Source organism: Carassius gibelio, chromosome B3, assembly GCF_023724105.1.
Source record: "Carassius gibelio isolate Cgi1373 ecotype wild population from Czech Republic chromosome B3, carGib1.2-hapl.c, whole genome shotgun sequence".
NCBI classification, from domain to species: domain Eukaryota; kingdom Metazoa; phylum Chordata; class Actinopteri; order Cypriniformes; family Cyprinidae; genus Carassius; species Carassius gibelio.
The window spans coordinates 33,601,231-33,626,720 of NC_068398.1; the positions used below are offsets into that span (position 1 = coordinate 33,601,231).

The 25,490-nt window shown below is 38.9% G+C and overlaps 2 protein-coding genes across 8 annotated transcripts in view; both read left to right on the forward strand.

Annotated features, from left to right (window-relative positions):
- cep112 (centrosomal protein 112) overlaps positions 1-507 on the forward strand; it is a 177,916-nt gene extending 177,409 nt beyond the window's left edge. For all 6 annotated transcript variants that reach the window (XM_052552539.1, XM_052552544.1, XM_052552541.1 and 3 more), the window contains one exon: positions 194-507. In XM_052552539.1, coding sequence (XP_052408499.1) covers positions 194-197 — 4 coding nt within the window. In that variant the 3' untranslated portion in view covers positions 198-507. The remainder of the gene's footprint in view (positions 1-193) is intronic.
- A 681-nt stretch (positions 508-1,188) lies between these two features.
- axin2 (axin 2 (conductin, axil)) overlaps positions 1,189-25,490 on the forward strand; it is a 30,265-nt gene continuing 5,963 nt past the window's right edge. Inside the window, exons 1-6 of one of the 2 annotated variants that reach the window (XM_052552560.1) lie at positions 1,189-1,442; positions 16,697-17,610; positions 20,383-20,523; positions 22,921-23,023; positions 24,425-24,565; positions 24,753-25,228. In XM_052552560.1, the coding sequence (XP_052408520.1) occupies positions 16,784-17,610; positions 20,383-20,523; positions 22,921-23,023; positions 24,425-24,565; positions 24,753-25,228 (1,688 nt within the window). In that variant the 5' untranslated portion in view covers positions 1,189-1,442; positions 16,697-16,783. Of the gene's footprint in view, positions 1,443-14,872; positions 15,417-16,696; positions 17,611-20,382; positions 20,524-22,920; positions 23,024-24,424; positions 24,566-24,752; positions 25,229-25,490 lie in introns of those variants that run through there. The other variant, XM_052552559.1, reaches the window with a different exon arrangement.

The window sequence follows — 25,490 nt, forward strand, 5'->3', positions numbered from 1 at the left end:
CAGTAAGTCCAGGCTTTCAATAAAATACATTTTCCATTGTTACAATGTAGTTGTCCTGTGGTGTGATCTTTAAACATATGCTTGAAGCTTGGATATTTTGTTTTAAAAACCATGTTTCCTTCAACACATCATAATTACAACCCCAGTGTCTCTCTCTCTCTCTCTCTCTCTCTCTCTCTCTCTCGCCGTATAGGTAGTGGATGTGTCAGGCCATTCATTTATGTCCTCTTGCAGACTTGTAAGGCAAACCCTTCCTGATACACATGCGACCATCCTCATCCTGGCTCAACGCTGTATTCATGCTGCATTTGTCTGATGTGACACTTTTTAAGCCATATTTATGTACCAAGTCATTGTATTTATTTTGTTTTAGTTGTTGTTGTTGCATTCATTGCTAATTATAATGTTTGTCTGTGAAAAACATCATTAGTTTTTTTTTATTATTATCATTATAATTAGCATTATTATTACATTTGTTGAATGACATAAATTACATTGTTTCACAAACCCCTGACTTTGCATTGTTGTCATTTTCCTGTTGGCTTCAGTTAAAGGGGTCATCGGATGCCCATTTTCCACAAGTTGATATTATTCGTTAGGGTCTTAATGAAAAGTCTGTAACATAGTTTGGTTTAAAAAAAACTATTTTTTTACCCTGTCAAAAACAGCTCTTTTCAGAGCAAGTTGTTTTGTAGCATATTCCTTTAAATGTTAATGAGCTCTGCTGACCTCGCCCCTCTCTTCCGAGCCGCTCTGAGTAGTCTCAGCCTCAGACGTCTAGCTCATGGACTGTTGGCTAAACGTCTGGTGCATATGGCACACAAAAGTGTAAACACGTCAGGAGTTTCAAAATCAGCATTGGATTGGTTGAATTATACAGGATTTCTGGGAGATGTGTGTGTCGCGTTCTTTAATGTTCCATCTGGAAACAAAGATGCCGTGACACCAAACCCCCTCACGAAAGAAGAAAGCCACCATGTTTACAACTATGAAGACAAAGGGCTTATGAGGATCAACTAAAAGCTGGACTCTCAAAAAGTATGTGAAATATTTAACGTTCACGGCATAGAATCTTTAAAACACCACAGAGAGTTATTTTGTTGTGGCTACATTTTCACTCCCCTGAAACATGACGATGAACAAAACGAACTGTGATTGGTTGTTTGACATGTCGGTCAAACGGCCTCATGTTTGAAGTTCTCATGGATTCCAGAACTTCAGCTGTCAGTCTGAAGCTCTGGATAATTAGCCAACTCTCTGAGGGAGTGTGTACTTTCATTATTAAGAAAGACGATTTGCAAAGATTCATTAAAAAACCTTATACTCGCTTCTTCTGTAGGTCAAGCTGGCTCACAAATGATTCACACGAACATCGAGACGCATTTAGGTAGATCAGTGAAACAATGGTGGACAGATGACGGCTCACTCAGGGCGAGTCTAAGGTAAGACGCCAGTCCAGTCTGTGCTGATACGCTACTATCAATCAAACTATTGTGGGAGGGGCCTGTTTTTGTGATGTCATACAGACAGACATCTGAGATCGGCACAATTTGAGAAAGGGGTAAAGATTTTAATAGATTAAAAAAGAAAACAACACTGGGTGGATTTTTATCAGTATAGGGTGGTTGTGTACACACACTGTCAACACACATTTCAGTTCAAACAACTTTTAAAAGTGCGTGTAGCATCCGACAACCCCTTTAAAGGTGAATCTGTGATTTATGTGCTACTAGTGGAGCTAAATGGAATTCCAACAATAATAAGCATGAGAAAAAAGTTTCCCAAACACTTTCACCTCCATCAGTCATCTGGCAAATGACTGGTCCCGCCCCAAACTCACACAACTGACTGAGTCAGAAGTTGACATGTCAGGCTGCTCAAACAGCCATGTTTACACTCTTCAAGAAGACAAACTACAACACTGGCTTACTCACACTGACTCTACATGTTAACCAGTATTTTAGCACAGACAATTATACACATCAGCCCTAATAGCATTATTTAACAGCAGGATCCATGTGGCTGTCGTTTGCCTCTGATATCAGTTGTTATTTTTATAATAAGTATGTTTAATGTTTGAAAAAGAAAATCTTTTATTTTTATATATTTCTAAATTAAATTTTTATCTATAGTGGCAAATCGCAGTTTTTAGCAGCCACTACTCTGTTATAATGAAATGTTGTTTAAAGTTGGCATGAAACAGAATTTGCAAATTAACTTTTGATTTGTGAAGTATTTCTGGGTGATTTGGCTTATCAAAAAGGAAAAAAAGTACAGGCCATAAATGGAGGCAGATATGAGTCTTACAAACATCAGCAGTGAAAATTGAGTCTTATCACAGGAACTTGTGCTGTTTTGATTAAAGGTGAGTTTAAAAATTGATTTCATACAGAAAATTTTTTTTTTGTTGTTGTTGTTGATTTGATATTCAAGAAACTTTTTTTTATTAATGAGTCATTCTCAAAATATGGTGTCAAACCTGTACCTTGACCTTTGAGAGATACTATAAAAATATTTATAGTTAAGAAACACCATGTATAAGGCATCTTTATCTGGGACACCGCTTCTGACAGTTGTTGATTTGTTTATTTGTAATCTTTTTTTTTTTTTAAGTTAAAGCAGAAGTGCAAGGTCTAACAGTAAAGAACATGCAAATAACTAAAGATATTAACAATTCCAGAAAAACTGTTCTTGTATTTTTTATCATTAAATACTATTTAAAAATAAATATATATTAAAGAAAATACTAAATATTATAGAAATATAGAAAATTCTGAAGAATTTTCTTTTTTTTTTATCATTATATACTATTTTTTGAAATGTTATAGAAATGTACATCCAAGCTCAAAGAGGCTTTTCAGATATGCACATAATTATTTTCCAACTAAGTAAAAAAAAAAAAAAAATGTCAAACTAATTTAGTTTCGGTTTAAATTCATTGGCTTTCTTTGTTCACTTGAAACATTCATTTAAAAAAAGTCATAATTAACTGATTTCAGTCTCATCAGATTAAGTTTGCGATGATTTGAAAATACCTAAAAACATTTTATACGAATTTGTGACTGGTGTTACAATCATTGTGTTATTTGTGAAATAAAACAGAATTATAAAATAACAGGAGTTATTGAATTGAACTGAATAATATGTAACACAAGTCTAAAGTGCTTAAAAATTATTTAGCAAACTGTTAGTTTATAGTTAATTCATGTAGTTAATTTATTAATTTAACATTCAGATAATTTACATTTCGGTGTCATACAAATAGTGATCTGAGGCTCACACTTGATACAATTCATTATAATAGAATTTCACGTAAGCCACCAGTGTGATGCTCTGTCTATTGACGCCTTCAATTCTGTTCTATGTAGATGACACTTAGGCCATTGGTTGTGTTGCTTTCTGTTTTCCTGTGCTTTGTAACATAAGAATAGTTATAAAACCAGTCAATATTCACATAGCTAAACTTTATTTAATAGAGAAGATCAGTAATGTCGAAAGCATCTTGCCAGACAATAGTTTGAAGCAGCATTTGTTAAAGTTGTATTCTTTTCAGAATGGTCTCCAGAAATCTGCATTGGAGATTAAAATCTTCAACACATCTGCCCACTCAGATTCCTGTTGTCTGCTTTTTTCCAAAGGTAGCTCAACCCCACCAGATATTTATTTGATCTGCAGATTTAACTGTTGAGGCGAATGGACAAATGTTACACAAAGCTCTGAGTAACAGTAGCTTCAAACTCTTGCTGGAAAAACCTTGAAGGAGTTGTGGTTGGAAACCCTGATTAAATGATCATCAAGAGCCTCATGAAATGCTGTTTTATCAAGCATTGTCTTTCTGTGAATAGCGACTGTGAACTTTCAGTTAGATAAAGGGTTTTTGTGCTCCGTTTTCCACTGTAGCAGCAAAGATTTAATGCTTTTAATGAAATAAAAATACAAAATAGTCTTAAACTTAGTTTGAAATGCATCTGTTTTCTTAAAGAAGGTCAGTAAAAGACAATGTGTAAATCAATTAAATCAATTAAAATAATGGTAACACTCAATTTAGGGACCAAATTCTCACTGAAAAACTAGTTTATTAACATGCCTATTGCTAGCATATTGGCAGTTTACTAGTGCTTATAAAGCATGTTATTCTGCAAGACCATGTTTTAGATGCCTTAATCCACCTCATACCTAAACTTAACAACTACCTTACAAACTAGCAGCAAAATAATGGGTTTATAGAGGAAAAGTTGTTGTTAATAGCTAGGTAAGAGTGAGAATTGTTCCCCGAAGTAAAGTGTCCGCAGAATAATTCCTGGCACATTTCCAATTCAATTTCTAAAAGAAAACAAATAATAAAATGCAAACCCACGAGGTCCGACAAAGAATGCTGCAGTCCACATTGTTGCAGATAAAATGCACCACATATAGTATTAAATAATAATAAAAAAATATTAAGATATTATTAATAATTCATCTCTGCTTAATTTTCTGTCTCACAAACACCTACCATATTTGCACTGTTTTTTTTACCGAATTCTCCTTCAAAGTGCAGTGGGTTGTGGGCAATAACAGCCAACAGAGTGTGCAAGGATCCACACTTTAAAAATGTACACCAAATAGTAGATTTTTGCATACTCCTTTTTAACATGCTATGCTTTTGGGACACACTTATTCTAATATCACATACTTTTTAGCATTAATATTATGCCCATTGGGATGCAGGGTTAGTTTATTTAACTTATCTAAGAGCTCCCACTATAAAACGTGAGTTTTTAAAAGTAATGGGACACCAAAGTATAGCTATTCAGGGAAGCGTTCACTTTTCTCTCTCTGTTTCCTCCCACTCATCTATTTCTGTACCGCACAGAACGCAAAGACAGTGGGATATCTGTTAAACAATAACACGGGAACTCTCTGCGGCCTCCATTATGCTCCAGTCTCGCCCCGTACTGCAGTCACCAAGTCCATCCAAACAAGGGGTCACATATTTAACGTGACCACACTCTGCAGGACTCCACTATAGATCCTGACTGCAGCCAAAACCAAAGCTATTTTCAAGCTTATCAATATTTTTCATCTGTGGAGTATTGGGAGGATCAAAGGGATTTTTTTTTTTTTACACCCTCCGGTTTGCCTCTGTCTTATCTGCTGATCAGGAGGGCGTAGCACTGTGTGCCATTACCTCATAAAGGCAGATTACAGCCAATGGAATATCCCACACCGGCTCTAAAACAGGAGGTGGCAGTTAGGTTTCCACACCTGCATTCCACAGCAGTGTTGATATTTATTAACAATTTATACAGATATAAAACCATCTAGCACCGGTCAAAGTGTGCATTTGAACCCAGGTCTTATCAGAATGATCATGTTTAGGAAACGAATGCACATGAACACCATAGTGGGATTTTTGCTGCTGCCAAGTTTTCCTTGCTTATTAGTTGGGAAGTCATAAAGTGATTTTAGTCCTAGCTGAGTCAGGAGGCCTTTCTGTGTAGAGTTTAAATGCACTCACTCTTTGCATGGCTTTACTCTGATTGGAGGTCCAACAATCCGATATACAATTTAAGATATTTGTATTTTTGTTATTTTGTCAATAAGCGATTTCGATTTTTAGACCCCTCGTACCTCCAAAACTTAACCTACCCATTTTATAGCAAATATAAAAGGATATAAAATGCAATTGATCAAAATATTCAGGAAAATAACCAATTTAGTAACAAAATAGAATTAAAAATATTTTTATAGTCGCTAATTCCACTCCTTCCTCTAAACCTTAACATAACTATTTATGTACAGTAAAACATGACAAACATATAAATGCAATTACAATAATTTATTTTATTTAGTCATTTAGCAGATGCTAATTTATTGGAAAAAGATTCAAAAGCAGTACCAAAACTAATCCAAATGACGATGCGATGCAGATGCAGTTCTTTCTGATGGAATACAGTAGGATTGTGTAAGCCAGAGCATAATTTATGTTGTTAATCGCTGAAAATATTCTATAGATTATTTTCCAGATCCATTTTATGAACTGTGAAGGTGTGTGCGCGTCATCAAACACACCTCACTAGAAACACGGCATGTGGCATTCTGTTATGAGCCGTTTGAGGCGCCAACATTTACATTTGTAAAGAACATGCAGTGTTGCCATTTTAGTGACTTTTCAGACCCCACTAGTGACTTTTTTTTTTTCTTTTCTTTTTTTAAAGTGAATACGGAAGATTTGGGTTACAGCGCATGAATAAAAATTGGTCATTTCGTAATTTGCTTTTTTGGTGTATTTTATAGTTCTATTGTCAGTCACAGCATGTTGGAGAAAATGTCTTTTGTGGTTCATAACAACCAAAGTAAATATTACATGAAATATTACATGAAGTAACGGTTAAACGATTGCAGAAATGTAATTTATTTTATAGGTTAAAAGTGAAGTCTTGTTTAACATTGTGTAACGTTAAGCCTATTTTTGGAAACGAGCGGAAGCAGAAATCACACAGAACAGAGCAAAATGTTAAGTAAACAATTTTAGAATGCAGCTGAAAAAAAGATCATTGATATTACAACTGAAAACAACAACAATAATGCAGCGATATCAATATTCAGTATACGCTAATATCCCAGTTTGGTACGTTTAAATGCTGAAAATATGTCAGTATTGTATGTTTTATTCCCTCTAAAAACAAGTAATTGTAAGTTTTATAGAATCACATTTTACATAAAATTTATACGAATTATCTTTAGATCACATTGGTCTCATACACTTAACTGGACTTGTATATGCTGCAGCCATTGTAAATCCACAAGACCACAAGTGAACATAAAGTGTGCCATTTGGGACAGGCCCTCTGATGGAACCAGTTGGAGATAAACTTTAAAGGACCGCTCTGATCAACAGCAATGTTACACTGCGTGCATTGGTTAAGCATTATGAAACAGGAGTTGGGATCATATTCTTTCCTCTATTTTGACATACTTTAGCATTCATTTCTGAAATATGATCGTTCTTAATTTGCCTTGAGGGCAGCACTTTGAGTCCTGTTTTTTTTTAATTAGAGTCTTGTCAATGCAAATGCATATTGAACATAATGAAGATCTCATTGTGAATGTTTACTGTACAAATAAATAAGTGCGTATTTTGTGTCCTGTAGGAACTTGAAATGTACAATCTTTTCTCTTTAATTTGTTGAATTCTAGTCTAGTCTTTCTCAGTAAGGGAGGATAATAAATATGATATTTTCACCAAAATCATGTAAACACACATCATACCATTATGGCAGCTTCTGAACTCACAAACAGAATATTCCCCAAAGGACAGCAATAGATCAGCGTAAAAAAATAACCCGGCAAATATTTGGCTGAGTTGATCAAATAAAAAGCGAGCAAACAGACTTGCTTTGATGCATCATTCTGGCCAGCACTGTTGCAGTGTATTGTGGGTGCAAAGCATTTATCATAATATTTCTTGAATATTATTATAAAGAGTTTACACCCACAATAATATTAATAATGTTCAATCATAGATTTGTTTTTGTTTCATTTGGATCTGAATCAAATATTATGCAAGAAAATGAATTATTAATCATTTAAACAGATTTTTTTTTTTTTTTTTTTTTTTTTACAATCCCTATCCAGGTTTCCCATTATTGTCATTTACTAGTAAAAGGGTAAAACTACCCCAGGGTTTCAATGTTTAAATATATAGTATGTTTTGTCAATATTTAAAGTACAAATGTTTTGATGAGCCTGGTAATTTGGAGAGATTCTCACAAAGAAAATATTATTTTAAGTTAGACAAGGCCTTGTTTTCTCAGGCTGGTTGTAATCAGTACATTATTCTGTGTGTGTTTAACACAGATGTATCTCTAATGGAAATGTTTGGGTTGGGAACACTCAGGTGAACAAAGATGGGAACCACAGGAGATTAAGGAGATAAGTAGATCCTAATAAGAAAGTTAAATTACAAAAACTTAATCCAGAAATAATCTAGGATATTTCTACTTGTTCTCTGTGTAGTTCTTACACTCATAATTCTATTTTAGTCATGACATGAGTTCAATGGACTGTATGTAATGAGATTGTTTGTAACTTTGAGTGAAGTGAAGTGACATACAGCCAAGTATGGTGACCCATACTCAGAATTTGTGCTCTGCATTTAACCCATCTAAAGTGCACACACACAGAGCAGTGAACACACACACACACACAATCATTCATGCTGCTGCACCCGGGGAGCAGTTGGGGGTTCAGTGCCTTGCTCAAGAACACCTGGTCGTGGTCTTGCCGGCCCGATACTCAAACCCACAACATTAGTGTTAGGAGTTAAACTCTCTAACCACTAGGCCACGACTTCCCCACTTTCCATAAGTGTTGGTAACACTTTATTTTAGGGATCAATTCTCACTGTTAACTAGTTGCTTATTAGCATGCATATTGGCTGATTGATTTACTTGAATATTACAAAAAAATGCATATGACACACTAAAAAGTGAACAAATGATTATGTAGCATCATGCTAACACACAAAGGAGAATTCAAAATTAAAGTCTGCCCACTTTCATGGTCCATAGATCTTAATAGAAATAGACCTTTCAGTTCAGGTAAATGTGGATAGAGAGTGGTTGAGGTTCCAGGATGATGATTTAATGATTGCTCATGCATATCCACAGCTGCATTTGAACAGACTCTCTGTCCCTACATGTACTGAGGCAGCTTCATAATCCATGTCAATCCTTGTTTTAACCTACCTCTTTTATTCAGTGTTTTGTTGTTTGCTTATGTTACTTTCAACACCAGCATAACATTTTGTGTCATTATCACAGTGTGGAGGGATACATGGACTTTTTGAAGTGTGGTATTAAAGGAACCTGCCATTTCAGTCTGACAATGACACAGTCTGAGTGTAAATGTGTGTGACAATCTTTCCTGTTCCTTTGTCTCTCATGGATTTTCTGTCAGACTAGGTTCTGTTCCATGCACACAGGACAGGTTTCCTTTTCTTCCACTCTATTTGTGTAGGGCCAGACGAGTTCATAGTTGTCTGTTTCCCATCATTAATATTGATGTGTTGCATTGTGACAGAGAACTGTGCTCAGTCTGGAAGTCATAACGCTCATCTTAAAGCTGTTGTGAGTGCGTGTCTGTCTGCTGTTGTCAGTTCAAGCAATATAAAGAAAAATATTTTCGTATGGTTTTTTTTTGTTTTTGTTTTTTTGCATTGCTGTTTAATAATACAGCGTCAATAAACTATATATCAGCCAGATTTGATCCAAACTAACAATGTACTTTTAACAAAACTGACAAAGGCTTAATGCATTTACAAGGGTTACGTATATAGTGAGTATGGGTGTGTTCCCTGGAAATCACACTCACAAGTTTAGCTAGAGAGGAACTATTTTCAGCAATATTGTTTTATAGGACACTAGGCATGATCCTTGGCTTGTTAGATCAGACCTCCAGATTGATTTTCATGTTCAGTCTAATAGCAGCTTCTAACCTGCTGGAGGAAGGACAGGATCTTTTTCATTTACACAGTGAGATTTCCTGTGTCCTGGCTCTCAATCCCACACATTGGTGACACAAAATGAGGGGGCATGTGTATTCTTCAGTCTTTTCCAACCCCGGTAATGCTACCAACGTCTGATACTGACATTATAGTTTGAAATGACATAAAAAATAAAAAAACTCTTCAGCAATTTGACAGCAACTTTCCGGAATCAAAGCCAGTGAACGTATAACTCGGGCCGTTTACACAACATTTTTTTAGCCCAAAACAGGAAACTTTTTAGCCGTTTTGCATGTGTGTTTACATGACAATGGTATTTTGGGGACTGAAAACACGTTTTTGAAAATTGGTTTCAAAGTGCAACTTTCTAAAAAAGGCACGATTATAGTTTCCTTGAAAATGGTGACCTCATGTGTGTGATTAATATGATTTAGGTATGTAGACATGCGCAATACATGTCAATTTTAAAGGCAAGCACAAACAAACATACACGAATGCCCAAGTATGGTACTGTTGTTGCTGCTCAAGAGTTTGCTAACATTTCTTCAGAAAAGTGTGGATTTACTTCACTGATATTTCAACCAACGGAGATCCATCATATACAACATTTAATTGTCACTGTGTTTACTAACAAGGTGACAGCACCAACTACTCTCCTGGCATACATAATACAGCATTTTTGGCGGATATGTAAATGTGAATCGTTTTGAAAACATTTTTAAACTTTTTAAAATCACAAGAGAAAAGAAATCAGTGTGTTTTCTACATTGTTGTCACGTAAACTTAGCCTCAATGTCAGCATGAAATGAAAACTCACCCTGTTTTCTAAATACATGTCATAGAACTTGTTTGGAATGATTCATTCAGGTGTATGTTTTTTTATTTTATTTTTTTTGGATCTGTCTGGTTATGTATGGAGAACTTTTCCAAGAACTTACTTAGCATAAACATGAGTTTACACCCACATCTCAACTGCAAAAACGGAAGTTCAAGAACAAAATTTTAAAGACTGCTGTGCACTTGTATTTCTGGCACATAAGGTATACAGAACCAAGTCCATGGTCGGTTGCACTCAGATGTACTTCACAATATGGAAGAAACCGTCTGATCTCGACTGTGGCCGTAAACCTGCCTCTCCTCCTAGACAAATTAAAAAATAAAGAGGATGAGGATGAACCTTCAGGATGTCTTCATCTGCTCCCCACCACTGGCAAAGGAAATGAAAATCATTTCTACAGATGTGCTCCCTTTCATGGCCAAAAAGGGATTAGAGAGAACATCAGACATTGTTTCTATGTATTGTTTGACTTTAAAGTCATGCGCAAAATGGGATTAAAACAAAACAAAAAATGCTGATAAATAACCTTCAGTAAGCCAACCCAACCCAACACCCCCCACCCCTTTGGCAGAAGACTAAACCAGCTTCAAATAGCTACCATGTTCCTGACAGCGTCCCACTGCTGCTATCACCTCAAAGGCCATTCCAGGACGAAATTCAAGTTTATTTTCTTTAAATCTCCCATTTCTAACAAGATCCTCTTAAAAAGCCCATAACAAGCAGCTGAATTGTTGCTCTCTTCATCTGGAGGGGTGTAAGACACCATGTCTAACTTCAAAGTCCATCTTAATGCCACACTTTAATTGTATCTACTCCAGCACCCTGCATGCCATCTGATTCTGCTGACTGCACTAACACTAAGATTTCTTTCTCTTTTTAGGCCCAGTCATCCTTTCTTTTGACTCGTGCACACTTAAAGAGTTAGTTCACCCATAAATGCAAATTCTATCATTATTTACTCACTCTTATGTCGTTCCAAGCCAGTATGACATTCTTTCTTCTGTGGAAGACAAAAGGAGAAGTTCAGCAGAATCCACCCATGTGTTCTTGTCCATACAACAAAGCAGTGTTGGGGAAAGTTACTTTTAAAACAAATGCATTACAACATTGTGTTACTCGTTAAAAAAGTATCTAATTGTATTACTTTTTATGGAAAGTAATGCATTACATTACTTTTGCATTACTTTTTCTAATCCTTCAGCTGTGCTGCAATTCTGGATTGCTTGAAGAATAGGATGCAGGAGAAGAAAACTCAACACTATTCATTTATAAAAATAAAAAAAAAACATATTGCTGTTTTTCTCAAAAAACATTTTTGCTTTTTAGTACGGTTGAATCTGATCATCAAAGGGCAACAGTAAAGACGTTGGCTAAAAACGGGATAAAATAGGTAGAAAATATTTTTGTTATTTAACAGGTTTAATCATTGCAGGTTTGCATGATTCTGAGTTGTATTTCACTATATATATTCACTTTGAGAAATACTGAATCTGTTTTTGTGCAAGTGAGATGAGTAATTGCATGTACACATGTAGTCTAGAACTACAGTAATAACCATTTGTACAGCACACACGTCTCTGCACTGCCTCCCAATTTCTCTGTCAGTCAATAAATTGGAAAACAAAGTAAATGGCATTAGTTATTTTAAAAAGTGTAAATTAAAAAAAGTATGCATAACTTTACTAGTTACTTGACAAAAGTAATCTGATTACATAACTCACATTACTTTTAGTTAGAGTTGCAAAAAGATGGAACATTTCCTGAAATTTTCGAAAATATTCCAGAAATGTTGTAAATGTTCCATAATATTTTTGGAATATTCTAGGGATTTTGGAAAATTTACAGAATTTTACTGGAAATTTTCCATCCATCTGCAACCATACTTGCAATGGGCAAAACACTGCAATGTCTCAAGAAATCCTCTGAAGACATACAAACAATACTGACCTACTAATGCAAAACATTTTGAAAGAGTTTTGGATTGGAATTTTGATCCCCTTTCATATGTGAATCTGAATATAGCTGAGACAAACTTGTCATTCAACGGTCAGATTATAGCCTAAATTCAGTCATATCTCAGTTTTTACTAAATGTGTTGTTACCACAACATTTAAATAGATTTGAGTACAGAGAAGTGTGATTTCTTTTCCTAACAAAGTTGTCACAAGACTTCAGAAGACTTGGAATATAATGTACAAATCAATTTTTAATTGCTGTTATTGTGCTTTTAAACATTTTATGGTTCTATTGGTCCCTTTGTGTTAAGAAATTCTGCTTGATATCTTCTTTTGTGAAAATCACATGGGTTTGGAAAGAAATAGGATGAATAAATGATGAGAGAATTTTCATTTATTGGTGCACTATACCTTTAAAGATAGTGTCCCAGACTGGTCTTGTTTATTTGCCTAAGCCATAATTTCCTCCAAAAGCATGGTCGTTGCTCTGTGTATTTCATGCAAATCATGATCTGCTTCATTTTCTTTTGCCTCCCTGCATCTATGCCTTCCTCCTCCCCCTGACCCCTGCACACACTCACATCAGACATTCACAAAGTGGACATTCACACTTCACTCCTGGTGGACGTCTGTGATAATTGCCATAAGCCTCCTACTTGCTTTCATTTTCCATTGTTCTCCCTAAAGTCTTTGCACTGGCTTGTGATAAAGGGATAATCACTTCAAAGCAAACTGCTGAGAGTTTAGCCCTGAGCTGAAAGAGCAGGCAGACAATACAGTCATTGAGAGCAGTTACTGATCACAGCGTTCATCACGGAGCAGCAGACGCTCTCAGACGCACTCACTTAAGCTGCTCCAAAGTGAATACATGGTGTTTCCTTTTGGAAGTATTTTTTAATTTCTTTCTAATTATTAGTTATTAAACAGGTTGGGTCTGATCAGTAATAGGCGATTGCACACCAAGCTAGTTTGCTGTATGAATGTCTTTGACCCTGCAAATGGCACATCCTGGATGATTATGCCTGGACAATTACTTCCTACTCTCATTAGAATTAGAATAGAGCATTACCATGTAAGTCTCATTTGTGGACCGTCTCCACAGTAGACAAAACATTTGATTATTGAGAAAGCTTTCCTGTGAAGATAAGGCAAGTGAGTAAATTCTGTTGTTCTAAAAATGTGTCTTAAAGATTGTTTTTTAAAATATACTTTATATTCTGCTCACCATAGTATGACAGCAATGTACACAAAGCTTTACATCTGCTCTTTAAATTCATCTCATTTAGCACTAATGCATGTATTTTATAATATCCTGCTCCTTAAAGTGAATGTAGAACATCAAAGGAAGCGCTCAAGCCTTTGAAGTATCATGAGTGGAATCAGTGGAACGTCCTCCCTCACTAGTTCAAAATGCAGGACAAGCTTTTCTGGTAGTTTCACTTTTTTAGTTGAGAAGGACTTTTAACTATACTGCTACTGTAAAGTAACCTACTTCGAACTTTTGTGCCGTCTTAACTAACCCTAACATGTTTTAAAGTGGTAGTTCACCTAAAAATGAAAAGTTTGTAATCTTTTACCCAGCTTTTACTCATGTTGTTCAAAACCTGTATTCGGTGGAACACAAAAGTAGATATTTTGAAGAATGCTGAACCCCATTTTCTTTCATTGTACAGGAAAAAAAAACAACAACAACGCTGACACATATTTCAAAATATCTTATTTTATTCTTTGGAATAAGTCAAATTAATTTAATTTTTTTTTTTTTTGATGGTAAACTATTCCTTTAAAAGTCAATGTATATGTCTAAATCTGACTTTTGCCTTAAAATATCAGTATAGACACTGATTTAAAGGAATAGTTCACCTAAACATTTAACTGCTCTCATAATTTCCCATTACTTATGGAATATAGCTGATCAGATATTCTCATTGTTTTCCACTGAAGAAAGAAAATAACACTAGAGTGGAGCAATATGAAAATGATGATAAAAATTGTTGCGTTAACTATTCTATTCTACTTTATAGTCCTTAATTTGTCAGCTAAAACACTTTGAACACAATTGTTTGTACTGTGTTAATTTGTTACAATGTCAATTGTTGAACAACACAGAAGGGTAATTCAATATGTTCTCTATAAAATGTTTAGAATAGTGGTTTTTGGATTTATGTAAAATGAGTAAATTAATGTAGGCCTATATGGTTAAAAGAGACTTTAACCCCAAAGAGACCATTTCAGCTTCATTTCCTAACAGCTGAAACGTTAGCAACTTTTTATATAAAGAAAAATAAGAAACAGGTAGCATTAATATTCTCATTTGAGTTGTGACTATTTTATGGTGTAGAGAGTCATTGTTAACCTATGACATTATTTTACTCATAAATCATAAACTGCTATTCAAAAAATCTGGCTCGTGGCTCAAAAATAATTCTGTAACAAGCTTTTTTATTGCAAACTTTAAATCTTTATTATGTGTGAACGGAGAAATGAATGGGTCAACTAACAAAACAGTACCGAAGAGGTTAACTGTGATTCCTCCGAGGAAAAAGCGGCCTGTGTCTTTAAAGTTTCTGTAGCAACAGCAGGATCGCGGCGCTGCAGATCACTTACTCCTGACGCTCCACAGCTCGAGGGGAGTCGGCTCAAGATCTCTCTGCTTTGATAAGGTCCTTGCGCCTCAGTTGAAACTTTTCTCTGGCGGACTTTAGCGAATGGGCACTTTACAGCGACTCGTTGAGAGCATTCGTGTTAGAGACATCGATAAGGCTTGTAAAAACTAAATATGTGGTTTTCGAGCGTTTTGGAGCGATCTGTGTTGTTTTAAACCGGGAACGCGAGAAATAGTGCTGTATGTATCTGTCGGGACCGTGCGGTCGGCTGCGCTCTTTGATGTCCGCTCTTAAACCCTGAGCTCAGTCCACACTGGAATAAGAGACCAGAGCACATTCAATCGCACTATACAGGGACCTAGTGTGCTCTTCGCGGGAGGAAGTTTACGTTTAAAACCTAAAATCTACATTTGACAACAAACAACATCAGAGGACAGGAGGACTGCGTACAATTGGATATATTGTGGAATATATTCGTTCTGTTGATGGAAAACTGAGACTTTGGGGACTGAACTCATGGATGGATGGTGAGTTAGAGCAGTGTGTGTGTGTGTGTGTGTGTGTGTGTGTGTGTTCTCCCAGCGCTGGCCCCATGCTATTGCTTTGATGTGCTGTTTACCGACTTTGAAGTCATGTGTCGCTGTAAAATGCAGTATATCTGATAGACGTTACATTAAAAAGCATGTTTTCAGTTTGTATTTTTATTGTGTTGTATAAAGGTTAGATTGGCTATGCTTAAATAATATTCATGATAATATTACTGGACTTCAACCCCCTGTGATCTCATACTTATGTTTTTCTTGAGGGGTTTGAAGTTGAATGCAGCATGTTATGTCTTATTTCTAATGGATTGGACTTGATCACTCTTTATATCCGCAAGGGACGACTTTTAGCGGTTGATTAATCTTTCAAAACTGTCTTAATGGGCATTTTAGACCTCTGTAGCATGTTTCGATGCCGTTGTATCTTTTGTGATGCATTTGAGATCCTTTATGTCATCAAAAGTGTCATTTTTTAACTATATATATTCTTACTATCATAAATGTAAATTACGTTTTAATGTACGTGAAGCGAATGCCTTTTTGTCAAGAAAAGTCAATGTGAACTATTAATGATATAATTCAAGTTTATACTGTACAGATATACTGTACGAGGCAAGCATGCTATTGATTAAATAGGTTTACATTATTGTGCGCTTCATTGCGATTCGATTTCCTCGTCACAAATAGAATTTTACGCGACTTAAATCTGCATAGTTAGACATTTCTATATTCGGTTTGCGCTCAAGTCGCCGTCTTAAAACTCACTTTCAGAGTATTTTTGTCTTCTTTTGAAAGTTGGAGTTAAGTTATGACATCTTTATAACTGTTTACTTATTTATATATATTAAAAAAATACAACCAGGAACAGGATGTTTGATAGTTTTAATTATGTTTTTGAAGATTGTCTTCCGATCAAAATCGCACATTTGATCGGATAAGCTCAGTTTTCCTTAATGTGAGTTTTTATGCTCGTTTTTTCCTGTCCTCTTCATCGCTTCAAGAAGATCAAACTGGGCTTGAATGAGAAATGTGTAATGTTTTAAACAACCGCAAACGCTTGATGTTATGTGAATAATAATTCAAAAGTTTTAAATTACTAATATAATGCCTACATAGAATTTAAACCAGGTCGCTTCGACAGCATTCGACAAAGCCTATAGTACACAGCAAGCGCACACAATGTAGAGCCATACGTGTCTGAAGTGACTCTTTTGAAGTTTTTGGGGCGGATCTGGTTTTGATGAGATCAATACTTTGTGTTTCAGAGAGAAGCTCCCCTGCTGATTTAAGAGAGAAAGGAGATTACAGCTGAGCTTCACACTGAAGGCTTTGCTGCAGGAGCTGCAAGAGCCATGAATAGGACACTCACAGATCCTATGGTCACTAGCTTCAGAGAAGATGACCCACGTCCACCGGTCCCAGGGGAAGAGGGTGAGACAACATGCCACCATGCCAGCAAGCTGGCCATGATGAGACCGAAGGATCCTGTGAAAACCATTATGGCTGATCTTCGCTGTTCCACAGCCAGGAGGGATGACTTGGATGGACTTGGGGAACCTGAGGGCAGTGCGTCCCCGGACTCCCCTCTTGCTCGGTGGACCAAATCTTTACATTTCCTTCTTGGGGACCAGGACGGAGCTCAACTTTTTCGGGCATATCTTGAACGTGAGAAATGCGAGGACACTTTAGATTTTTGGTTTGCCTGCAATGGTTTCAGGCAAATGGACCTCAAGGATACCAAAACAAACAGAGTTGCCAAAGCAATTTACAAGCGGTATATCGAGAACAACAGCGTTGTGGCCAAGCAGCTTAAACCTGCTACTAAGACCTTCATTAGGGATAATATTAAGCGTCAGCAGATTGACTCTGCAATGTTTGATCAGGCTCAAATGGAGATCCAGACGGCTATGGAGGAGAATGCCTATCAGATGTTCTTGACCTCAGACATATACCTTGAGTATGTCAGAACCGGGTGTGAGAACCCCAGTCATGTGAATCCTAACGGACTAGGAAGTCTAAAGCTGGTGTGCGGATACTTGCCAACTCTAAATGAAGAGGAAGAATGGAGTTGTAATGACTTTAAAGCCAAAGCTTTGGCCACTGTAGTTGGACTGTCTGCCAAAGCATTACGGTCACCTCCATCCCTTCGCGCAGTGGAAGTATTGGAGAAAGGCTACAGGTGAGATATCCCAAATAATCTTTTTTTACTTGAATACTGTATACTATGACAATCCTGCAATGCTGTCGCATGCTTCGTACTGCTTCATGTGTCATGCAGCCTATAGTGTGTAGCTTATACCGTAAAGGTAGCCGAAAAGATGTAGGTTGAAACAAAAATTTATTGATGTGTAGGCTATCACTGTTTGTGTTCTTGAGCAAGACACTGAATCATGGGGATGAATTCTCTATGTATGTATGTATGTGTGTGTGCGTGTGTGAAGTAAATTATTTTACATAAATTCATCAGAGGAATGTCAAATTAATAAATCAATAGTGCATTTTCAAGTGTATTATTTCTTACTTTTATGTAGCTATCGCACATAAGCTCTTGAATTAAACATGAGAGGCCCTTTCTTGCAAGTTTGGGGCCGTTTGCTCTCACCTGGCTTGCATTACGCAGAGAGAGAGAGAGTGAGAAGGGGGAAAAAACATCAATAGAGCAGCTCTTCCTTTCATGTAAATATTGTCTAGCACCAGGCCCTCTGCTGGCTCCACACAGTTTCCTCTGCTTTGAAATTCTTCCGTCGTTAGAGGATCATCTTCAAGGATCAAGGCTAGTTCACAATGCAAAATTGGTTTCATCCGTCAAACGGATAAAACAAGTGGCACACATCAAAAATGTCACTGATTCAAAAACAAAACTTACGTTTTTTCTTTGCAGTTAACAAAAAAAAAGTACTTCATCAAATTCCTCACAAGATTTTATTAAAGTTGTTTTAACTAGTCTTCGTTTAGACCAGCTCTTTATCTGTACTTTGTCAGGTCTGACACCTTTAGATGTCTTGACGAGCTGCTGGTTTGGTTGTTAAAAAAAAATAAGTATATTGTCTGCGTCTAAACAGAACACCAGGGGAAATCTGGTTTGATGAATTGCTAGCCGTCACACAACTTGAGGTTGTAAATGAGGTGACCCATTAAGGTGTGGTGCCAGACAAATGTTTATCTGTCTCCAAGACAGCCCATTGGGAGGGTGATCTTGAAAAAGGTGACAGAACGTTTCATCTCTGCTTATCTTTGTCTGGTTGTTTATGTAGGAGATGATTAAGAAGCAGTAGAGAGTAAGCAAAGTCTCTTTTTTTGATGTTATTCCCTGATTTCTTTTTGAAGAATGCTCCTTGAGCAGTCTGTTTTCCCTCTCTCTTGGGGCACTTTTTTGTTCATCTGAAGCATGTGGAACTTATTCTCTCCATTTCTGTGTTTCTGAATCAAGTTATTCACAAAACAACACGCAGCAGCAGTTCTTCTGTGAGTCGCAGAGACCGTGGCCTTCATCTCCTCCGTTTCTTATTTACCACCGTTCTCCTCTGATTTCAACTGCCTCTCTTCGCACTTTTATCTAGGAAAAAACCCCGACGGATGGAGAATAAGTACACTTTTTGAGCGAGCGGAAAAGAAGGACAGAGGGGGGCGAGGCACCTCATGAAAGAAAGCATGAATGAGGGGGTGAGCGAGGGAAGAATGTGAACCCAGCTGTGCTAAATACCTGACTCTGAGCAAGAGCTTCCAAAGGTCAGGTTTGAGTTGGGGCCGTAGGCTATAGTCCTGCTGGGTCTCCCCTCACAGCGCTGCTGGCAGTAGGCATTCTCATAAAGAGGAGCCCCCCCCCTTCTTTCTTTCCGCTCTCTCTCATGTTCTTTCTCTCTCTCTCTCTCTTTCTCTCTCTCCCTCTCAGCCCGGCTCAGGTTCTCTACCTCCTCCTCCTCTTCCAGTGGAGCAGGAATGTGTCACAGCAGGAGAGAGGGGTATGGAGAGTGAGAGAGAGAGATCGGAGGGAGGGGCGGCCTGGGTGGGTATGTGGAGGAGGTGCCCTTAGCAGAGGAAAGAGCACAAGAGAAGGAATGACATGAAACGGGAAAGTTTGGAAGGGGGAGGTAAAGTGAGGAAAGGGGTGCCTGGCCCAGACAAAAGGCCCCAGATATGCTCCACTGAGGGGAAGTGGCATTGGCAATTCACACAGATGTGCTGCTCACTTAACTTTCCCCCGATCAGCCCTCACCGGGCTGCCACAAGGGGGAGGTGGGGCAAGGGAGATGAAAGGGAAGAGTAGAGAAAAGACAAACTGAGCTTGAGTTCCTCCCCCAGCCATGAAGGAAAAAAGACTAGTAAAATTAGCTGGACACTTTTCACAAACATATGGGAAGCCATGTTAGAAGTATTTTCCATTTGCAATTTGATATTACCCCTCTTTTGCTCTCAAAGTTTGGATGTTATCTTAACATTTATTTAATTATTTGACTGATGCTTTAATCCATTTCGTTAAGGCCAGATTCATAGTCTAGGCAAGTACATGTGTGGTCTCGTTGTTCATACTTGACATGCTTTCTTGAATTACTGTGGTTGTAACAAACCCCAGTAATCAAGATGGCAAACAGGTAACCTTCAGATGTTGTCCTGTTAACTGGAGGCATCAACTTTGTGATGGCAAAACTTAAGTCAAGTTTTCAAAGTTGCTTTCCACTGTTGCTCTGCCGTGGCAGTAGTTTACCTGAGCGATTGACTCAGTTAAAACTATTGCGTGGTGCAGTTCTGTTATGGCAAAGCTTAGAATGCAGCAGAAGACATTTCTAAAAGTGATAGACATATAGGCTTTGCATGTTCAGTCCCATTTGAGTAACCTTGTTACAAGTGCATCAATTGTGGGTTCATGAACCAAACAAGCAACCTTCCAGTTAATAGCCTTGCAATTTACCATGCTTTCAATTAAAAGCAAAATTGTTTGTTGTTCCTGTAGGTCTTATAGACGCAGCGACCCTGGAAACCCCTATCGTGTTGCGTCCGGTTATAGTTTTGTCCCTGCCACCAGTGCCAACGACAGCGAGGTCTCCAGCGATGCCTTGACGGATGACTCGATGTCCATGACGGACAGTAGTGTGTAAGTGTCTTTTTGAAACCCTCTATATTTATGTATTTTTCTGTTTCTTAAAATAGTAAACTGCCTCCCTAGGTGGCACTGTTGGGCATCATAGGCAAATCGGAATGAATAAGATGGTGCCTAAAAATGCTATCTTGAAAAATGTATAGTTCAGTCTATCTCTACACTGTGGTCAAAGACTAACATCTTTCTCTGGCTGGTTGCAGACATTGGGTTTAATTATTTAGTCATTTGTGGCTGTTAATGAGATTACAGATTGCAGATTGCAGGTACAGATTGCAGGTGATACATTTTCTTTTAAATGCGTTTGAGATATTTTTAATGCGTTGCTGGAGTCTTGAAGGTGATGAGCTATGAGAAGTGCGTGGACCCAAGAGAAGGGTCCTCGGAAAATGTGCTTCCTCTATGCGCTAATTGAAGCTAATGTTTGCAAATTCCTCAAAAGGGAAATGACATTGACCAGTTTGTCCTCCTCTTTTACCCATGCTCTTTCCTTAGAAAGCTTTGATCTTCAATGGCTCTCTTTTTAGACATTGCACAACTTAGTCACCGAAGACACAGTCATTATTTATTAGTTTCTCCATTGTTCTGGAAAAAGGGGGTGAGGGTTAACTCACTATGTGGACTAAAAGACAATCAATGTGGTGCTTTGGCAGTAAATTAAAGGAATCACTACTCACATGGAGGTTTGGTATGAGCCCGTCGTGCCTGGAACTAGGGGGATCCGGTGTCAGCTAGGCCTTTGAGTGGTTAGCCATTTCTGGAGCACAAGAGCAGGTCACCTGGGATTAGGGTGTTTGGGACCCCATCCCCCAGACACTCATGTACACCACCCATTCAACCCCACCTCTGCCTGAAAGCAGCCCTCCCCCCCCTGTGTTTGCGGCAGATGCAATTGTGCAAGTGCATAGCTAAGTGCAGAGAGTGAGAAATAAAGTGCATGCTGGATGAAAGGCTTAACTGAATCGCTTTCAGCCCATTGTTAGGCCCCGGGAGGTTAGAGGGATAAGAGGGTGGCTGGCTGCTTTTGAAAATTACTTGCACAAGTGAATAGGAGATTCCCATAAAGCACAGCCAGCCTGTGACACCCCAAAGCTCCAAACACAGTGAGTGTCTATGGACAGTGGGCTGATTGAACCAAAGATTAATATTTTGATAGGTGCAACCATGCGGCACTTTTTTTTTTTTTTTTTTACAAAATGTGCAACAGGTTATTGAGTGACCTGTGAAGTATTTATTTAATAGCTGAAACCGCAGCATAGTTAAACATTAAATTAGTGTTGAAAACATAAGCTAATCAAATGGGGGGGGGGGAGTAAATATCTACATGCTCCTGTCCAGTGATTTCATACACATTGAGCCATTGCATTTCTTATTCTATATTTTGTTTGTATTTGTGCCACTTTGAAGTAGCATACGCAATGGGAAAACCAGCCTCTGTGTTCTTTATTTGGAGGCTGATTTGATTGGAATAGCTGCGTTTTTATTTGAGTTAAAAGGCACGGCGCTAAATCAGAATCTGAATTCCAGATAAAGGGAGGGAGCGAGGGAGGGGTGGAGAAGTGGGGGAAATTTTGCTTATATCTTATTTATGGATTTACTTGGACGCTAGGGAATGCCGCTGCGCCGACTTCAAACATTACCTTATCTTACAAACCAGCCTTTTGATGTGCGCAAGATCAGAGGCTGACTGCCGAGCGCTTGCCAAATGAAGATTGGAGCGACGGCTTTATGCGCATGACTGTGAGCTTTCAAAGACGTGCTGGAAACTGCATTTGGGCTAGGTCATACACTTCAGAGTCAGAACAGAGCAAAGGAAACTGGCCTGGCTTAAAAAAAAAAAAGTTGAGCGGAGGATGAGAGAGATGTCTGGCTTTAGAGGCAAGAAAGGGTGCGATTGAAGAGGTGGAGGTTTACGAACATTCTGCCATGGATTAGGAGTGTTTATGGAAACACAAGCCATCCTTTTTGTAATTGGTAACATCATATAGATGTCATAACGATGGTGACGCTTGATTGTGAGTTGGCATTAGTGGCAGCATTTGCGCTGCTGCCCTTTGGGTTCGAGCAAGCCCCACAGCGTCTGTGCTGGGCAGGAGAGCAGAGAAAGATCTTGCTGTTACCAGCAGTCTGGAATGCTCACGGCTAACATGGAGGAAGATGAAGAACTTTGGGTTTTGGATGGTATTGAAAGGAAAGTCATGGGGCTTGCGGTTTTAGTTTGCACAGGGTGAGAGTGCATCGTTTTCTGGGCCATTATTTCAACATCGCACTAAGTGTAGATCTGTATGACTACAGGATTTGAGTTTCTACAAATGCTGAAGATGTATGTGTCTGTCTATTGTATATTAATTTGAGCAGTAAATAACTTTTATTGTTCTCTGTGTGTCCTGACAGAGATGCCATACCTCCTTACAAGCTGGGGAGTAAAAAACAGTTACAACGAGAGATGCAGCGCAACATGAGGATGAACGGCCAAGTGTCACTACCTCCGTTCCCTGTAAGTGTCCTCACCATTCTTCTGAATTACATACAAACAACTCCAACATCAACCCCAATTAAAAAGCTTTACCCACTCACGGTTGTGGACCGTTTGTGTTGTCATGCTCTTTCTGGGATAATGACTCTTAATAAAGTGCCACACCGCGCTAAATGAGTCTGTTTTATCCCGGGGCACCAAAATCAACTGTCTCTCTCAGAGAATGCTTTGATCAGCGGATGAATGGGGCTGACTTCAAGGGAAGTGACAACTTCCAACCGAGCTGCACCCTTTTTATTCCTCCAGCAGCACCCTCCATCCCCCTCTCCCTCGTTTCCTCTCTGCCTCCCTCAAAGTAGAAAAAGAGAGATGGTTGGTTAGTGTTTGGAAAGAGAGTTTGGAAAGACAACTTGTTAAGCAAGTCAAACAAACCTGTATTCACCCTCCCTATGCCCTCTTATCCTTTCTTACTCTCCTTTGTGTTCCTTCTTTCCTCATCCTGTCACTGAATGTATGCGAGAGGACAAGAGCACAAACAATTTTAAATTCTGCTTTGGAAATCCCTTCCATTTTCTGTGTCTTCGCTCTCTTTCTCTTTATCTCCTTGCCTCCCGCCCTGTCTCCTTTTTTTCTTGTTTGTAATATTTCCCTTCTGATTTGGCAATGACTGGCTGCCTCTCCCAGGATGCTACTTTTAGGCGGCAGGGGCCTGGAGCTGCTGCAAGTCTCACCAGCAGCTCGTCTTGCTTTCTTCTCTCTTTCGTCTCTCTCTTCATCGTCTTCACAAAGAGATGGAAAGAGGAAGCCAAATCAAGAAAGGCAGGGCACAAAATAATAATAAAAATAATAAGAAAGTGATAGAAAATCCTTGTGTGAGACGCACACATGGGGAAGGAGGATAATGTGGCTACTGTAGCTCAAAGGTGCCTGCTGTTGTTGGGGGGGAATAAATTACCTCTGTGCTTCTGATCTCTCACCGCTTGACTCCTCTAGTGGCGGCACACATCTCGCCATCTTACTTTCTCTTCTTTTAATCCCCCTCTCTTTCCTTTTTTCCTTTGCCTCCCTCTTTTTTCCCCCTGTCGATATGTGACTTTTATTGCTAGATGTAAAGCCAGTGTCCCTGCCGCCCCTGGTGAGCGTTTGATATTTGACGAGGGCTCTTTGAAGCTGCCTGACTTCACAGGCCAGGCTGATGGCTTGGTTGCACTACAGAGGGAACAAGCCGAGGCTCCTTAGAGCGTGACCAACTGCTCATGCCGGCAGTGGCCCATGCCAGTGGTGTGGGGCATGTGTTTGTGTGTGTGTGTGTGCACGTGTTGGATGGGCAGTAGACTTATGCGGGGAGGGCATCTGTAGAAATCAACCCCTCCTGTCCTGTCTGGACTTCTCGCTAATCTGAATCTCTCTCTGTTTGTGCAGAGGACGCGGCGGCCACCTAAGGAGATGACTCCCGTGGAGCCAGCAGCCTTTGCGGCACAGCTGATAGCCAGACTGGAGCGTCTGAAGCGGGAACAGGAAACCATGAGCTCCCTGGAGGAGAGACTTCAACAGATTCAGGAGGTTGGTATTGCTGGAAGTCTCTGAAAATGTTGTCAGTGTGTCAAATCGAACATTTTATAAGTTGCTTCCTCTGTGAAAGAATTCACAGAAACATACATTTATATACATAACATTTGCAGAATAATTTGGGCAAATAGGCTGTTTGCAAGAATTTATTTGTAACACTGGATTCCTGTGTGTGTTTTAGGAGGAGGAGAGGGATGAATCCGAGGTGTCTGGAAGCAGTGCATCCCACTCTCTGCCTTTGCTCCCTCCTGGCTCGTGTGAGGAGGACCCCCAGGCCATCCTGGATGAGCACCTTTCCCGAGTTCTCAAGACCCCTGGCTGTCAGTCTCCAGGAATTCTGCGGCATTCCCCACGCTCCCGCTCTCCTGAACAGCGCCCCCTGCCTCGAGGAGGTCCCGGCACCAGGTCGCAGTCTGGCTCTGTGAATGGATACATGCCGGCAAAGACCTTCATCTCCAGACAGTCGACCAAGCACATCCATCACCATTACATCCATCACCATGCTGGGACCAAAAGCAAAGAGCAGATCGAGGTGGAGGCGACCCACCGGGTGCAATGCCTGTGCCATGGAGCTTCAGAATGCGGCTCTGCCCCCTACAGCCGCAGCCGGAGTCTGGGCCGAGACCAGTGTGGCAGCCCTGCAGAAGTGGCCTCTGGGTAAACACACATTTTTGTTGTTCTTCTCAATTGAATCACATTTTTGAGGGCCTAAACATGCTCCAAAACTTATGAAACTTTGCACCCGAACATTTACATCTGATATGGGTTTCAGAAGTGGGTGTGGCAAAATGACTCAATAGCACCACCTTTACTCATTCAACAGAGTGCGCCTCAAGCTATCTTTTATGTACATATAGGAAAATAGGTACAAGCATGTAACATGCCATTACCTACAAAAAAGTATCTTGGTACAAAATCC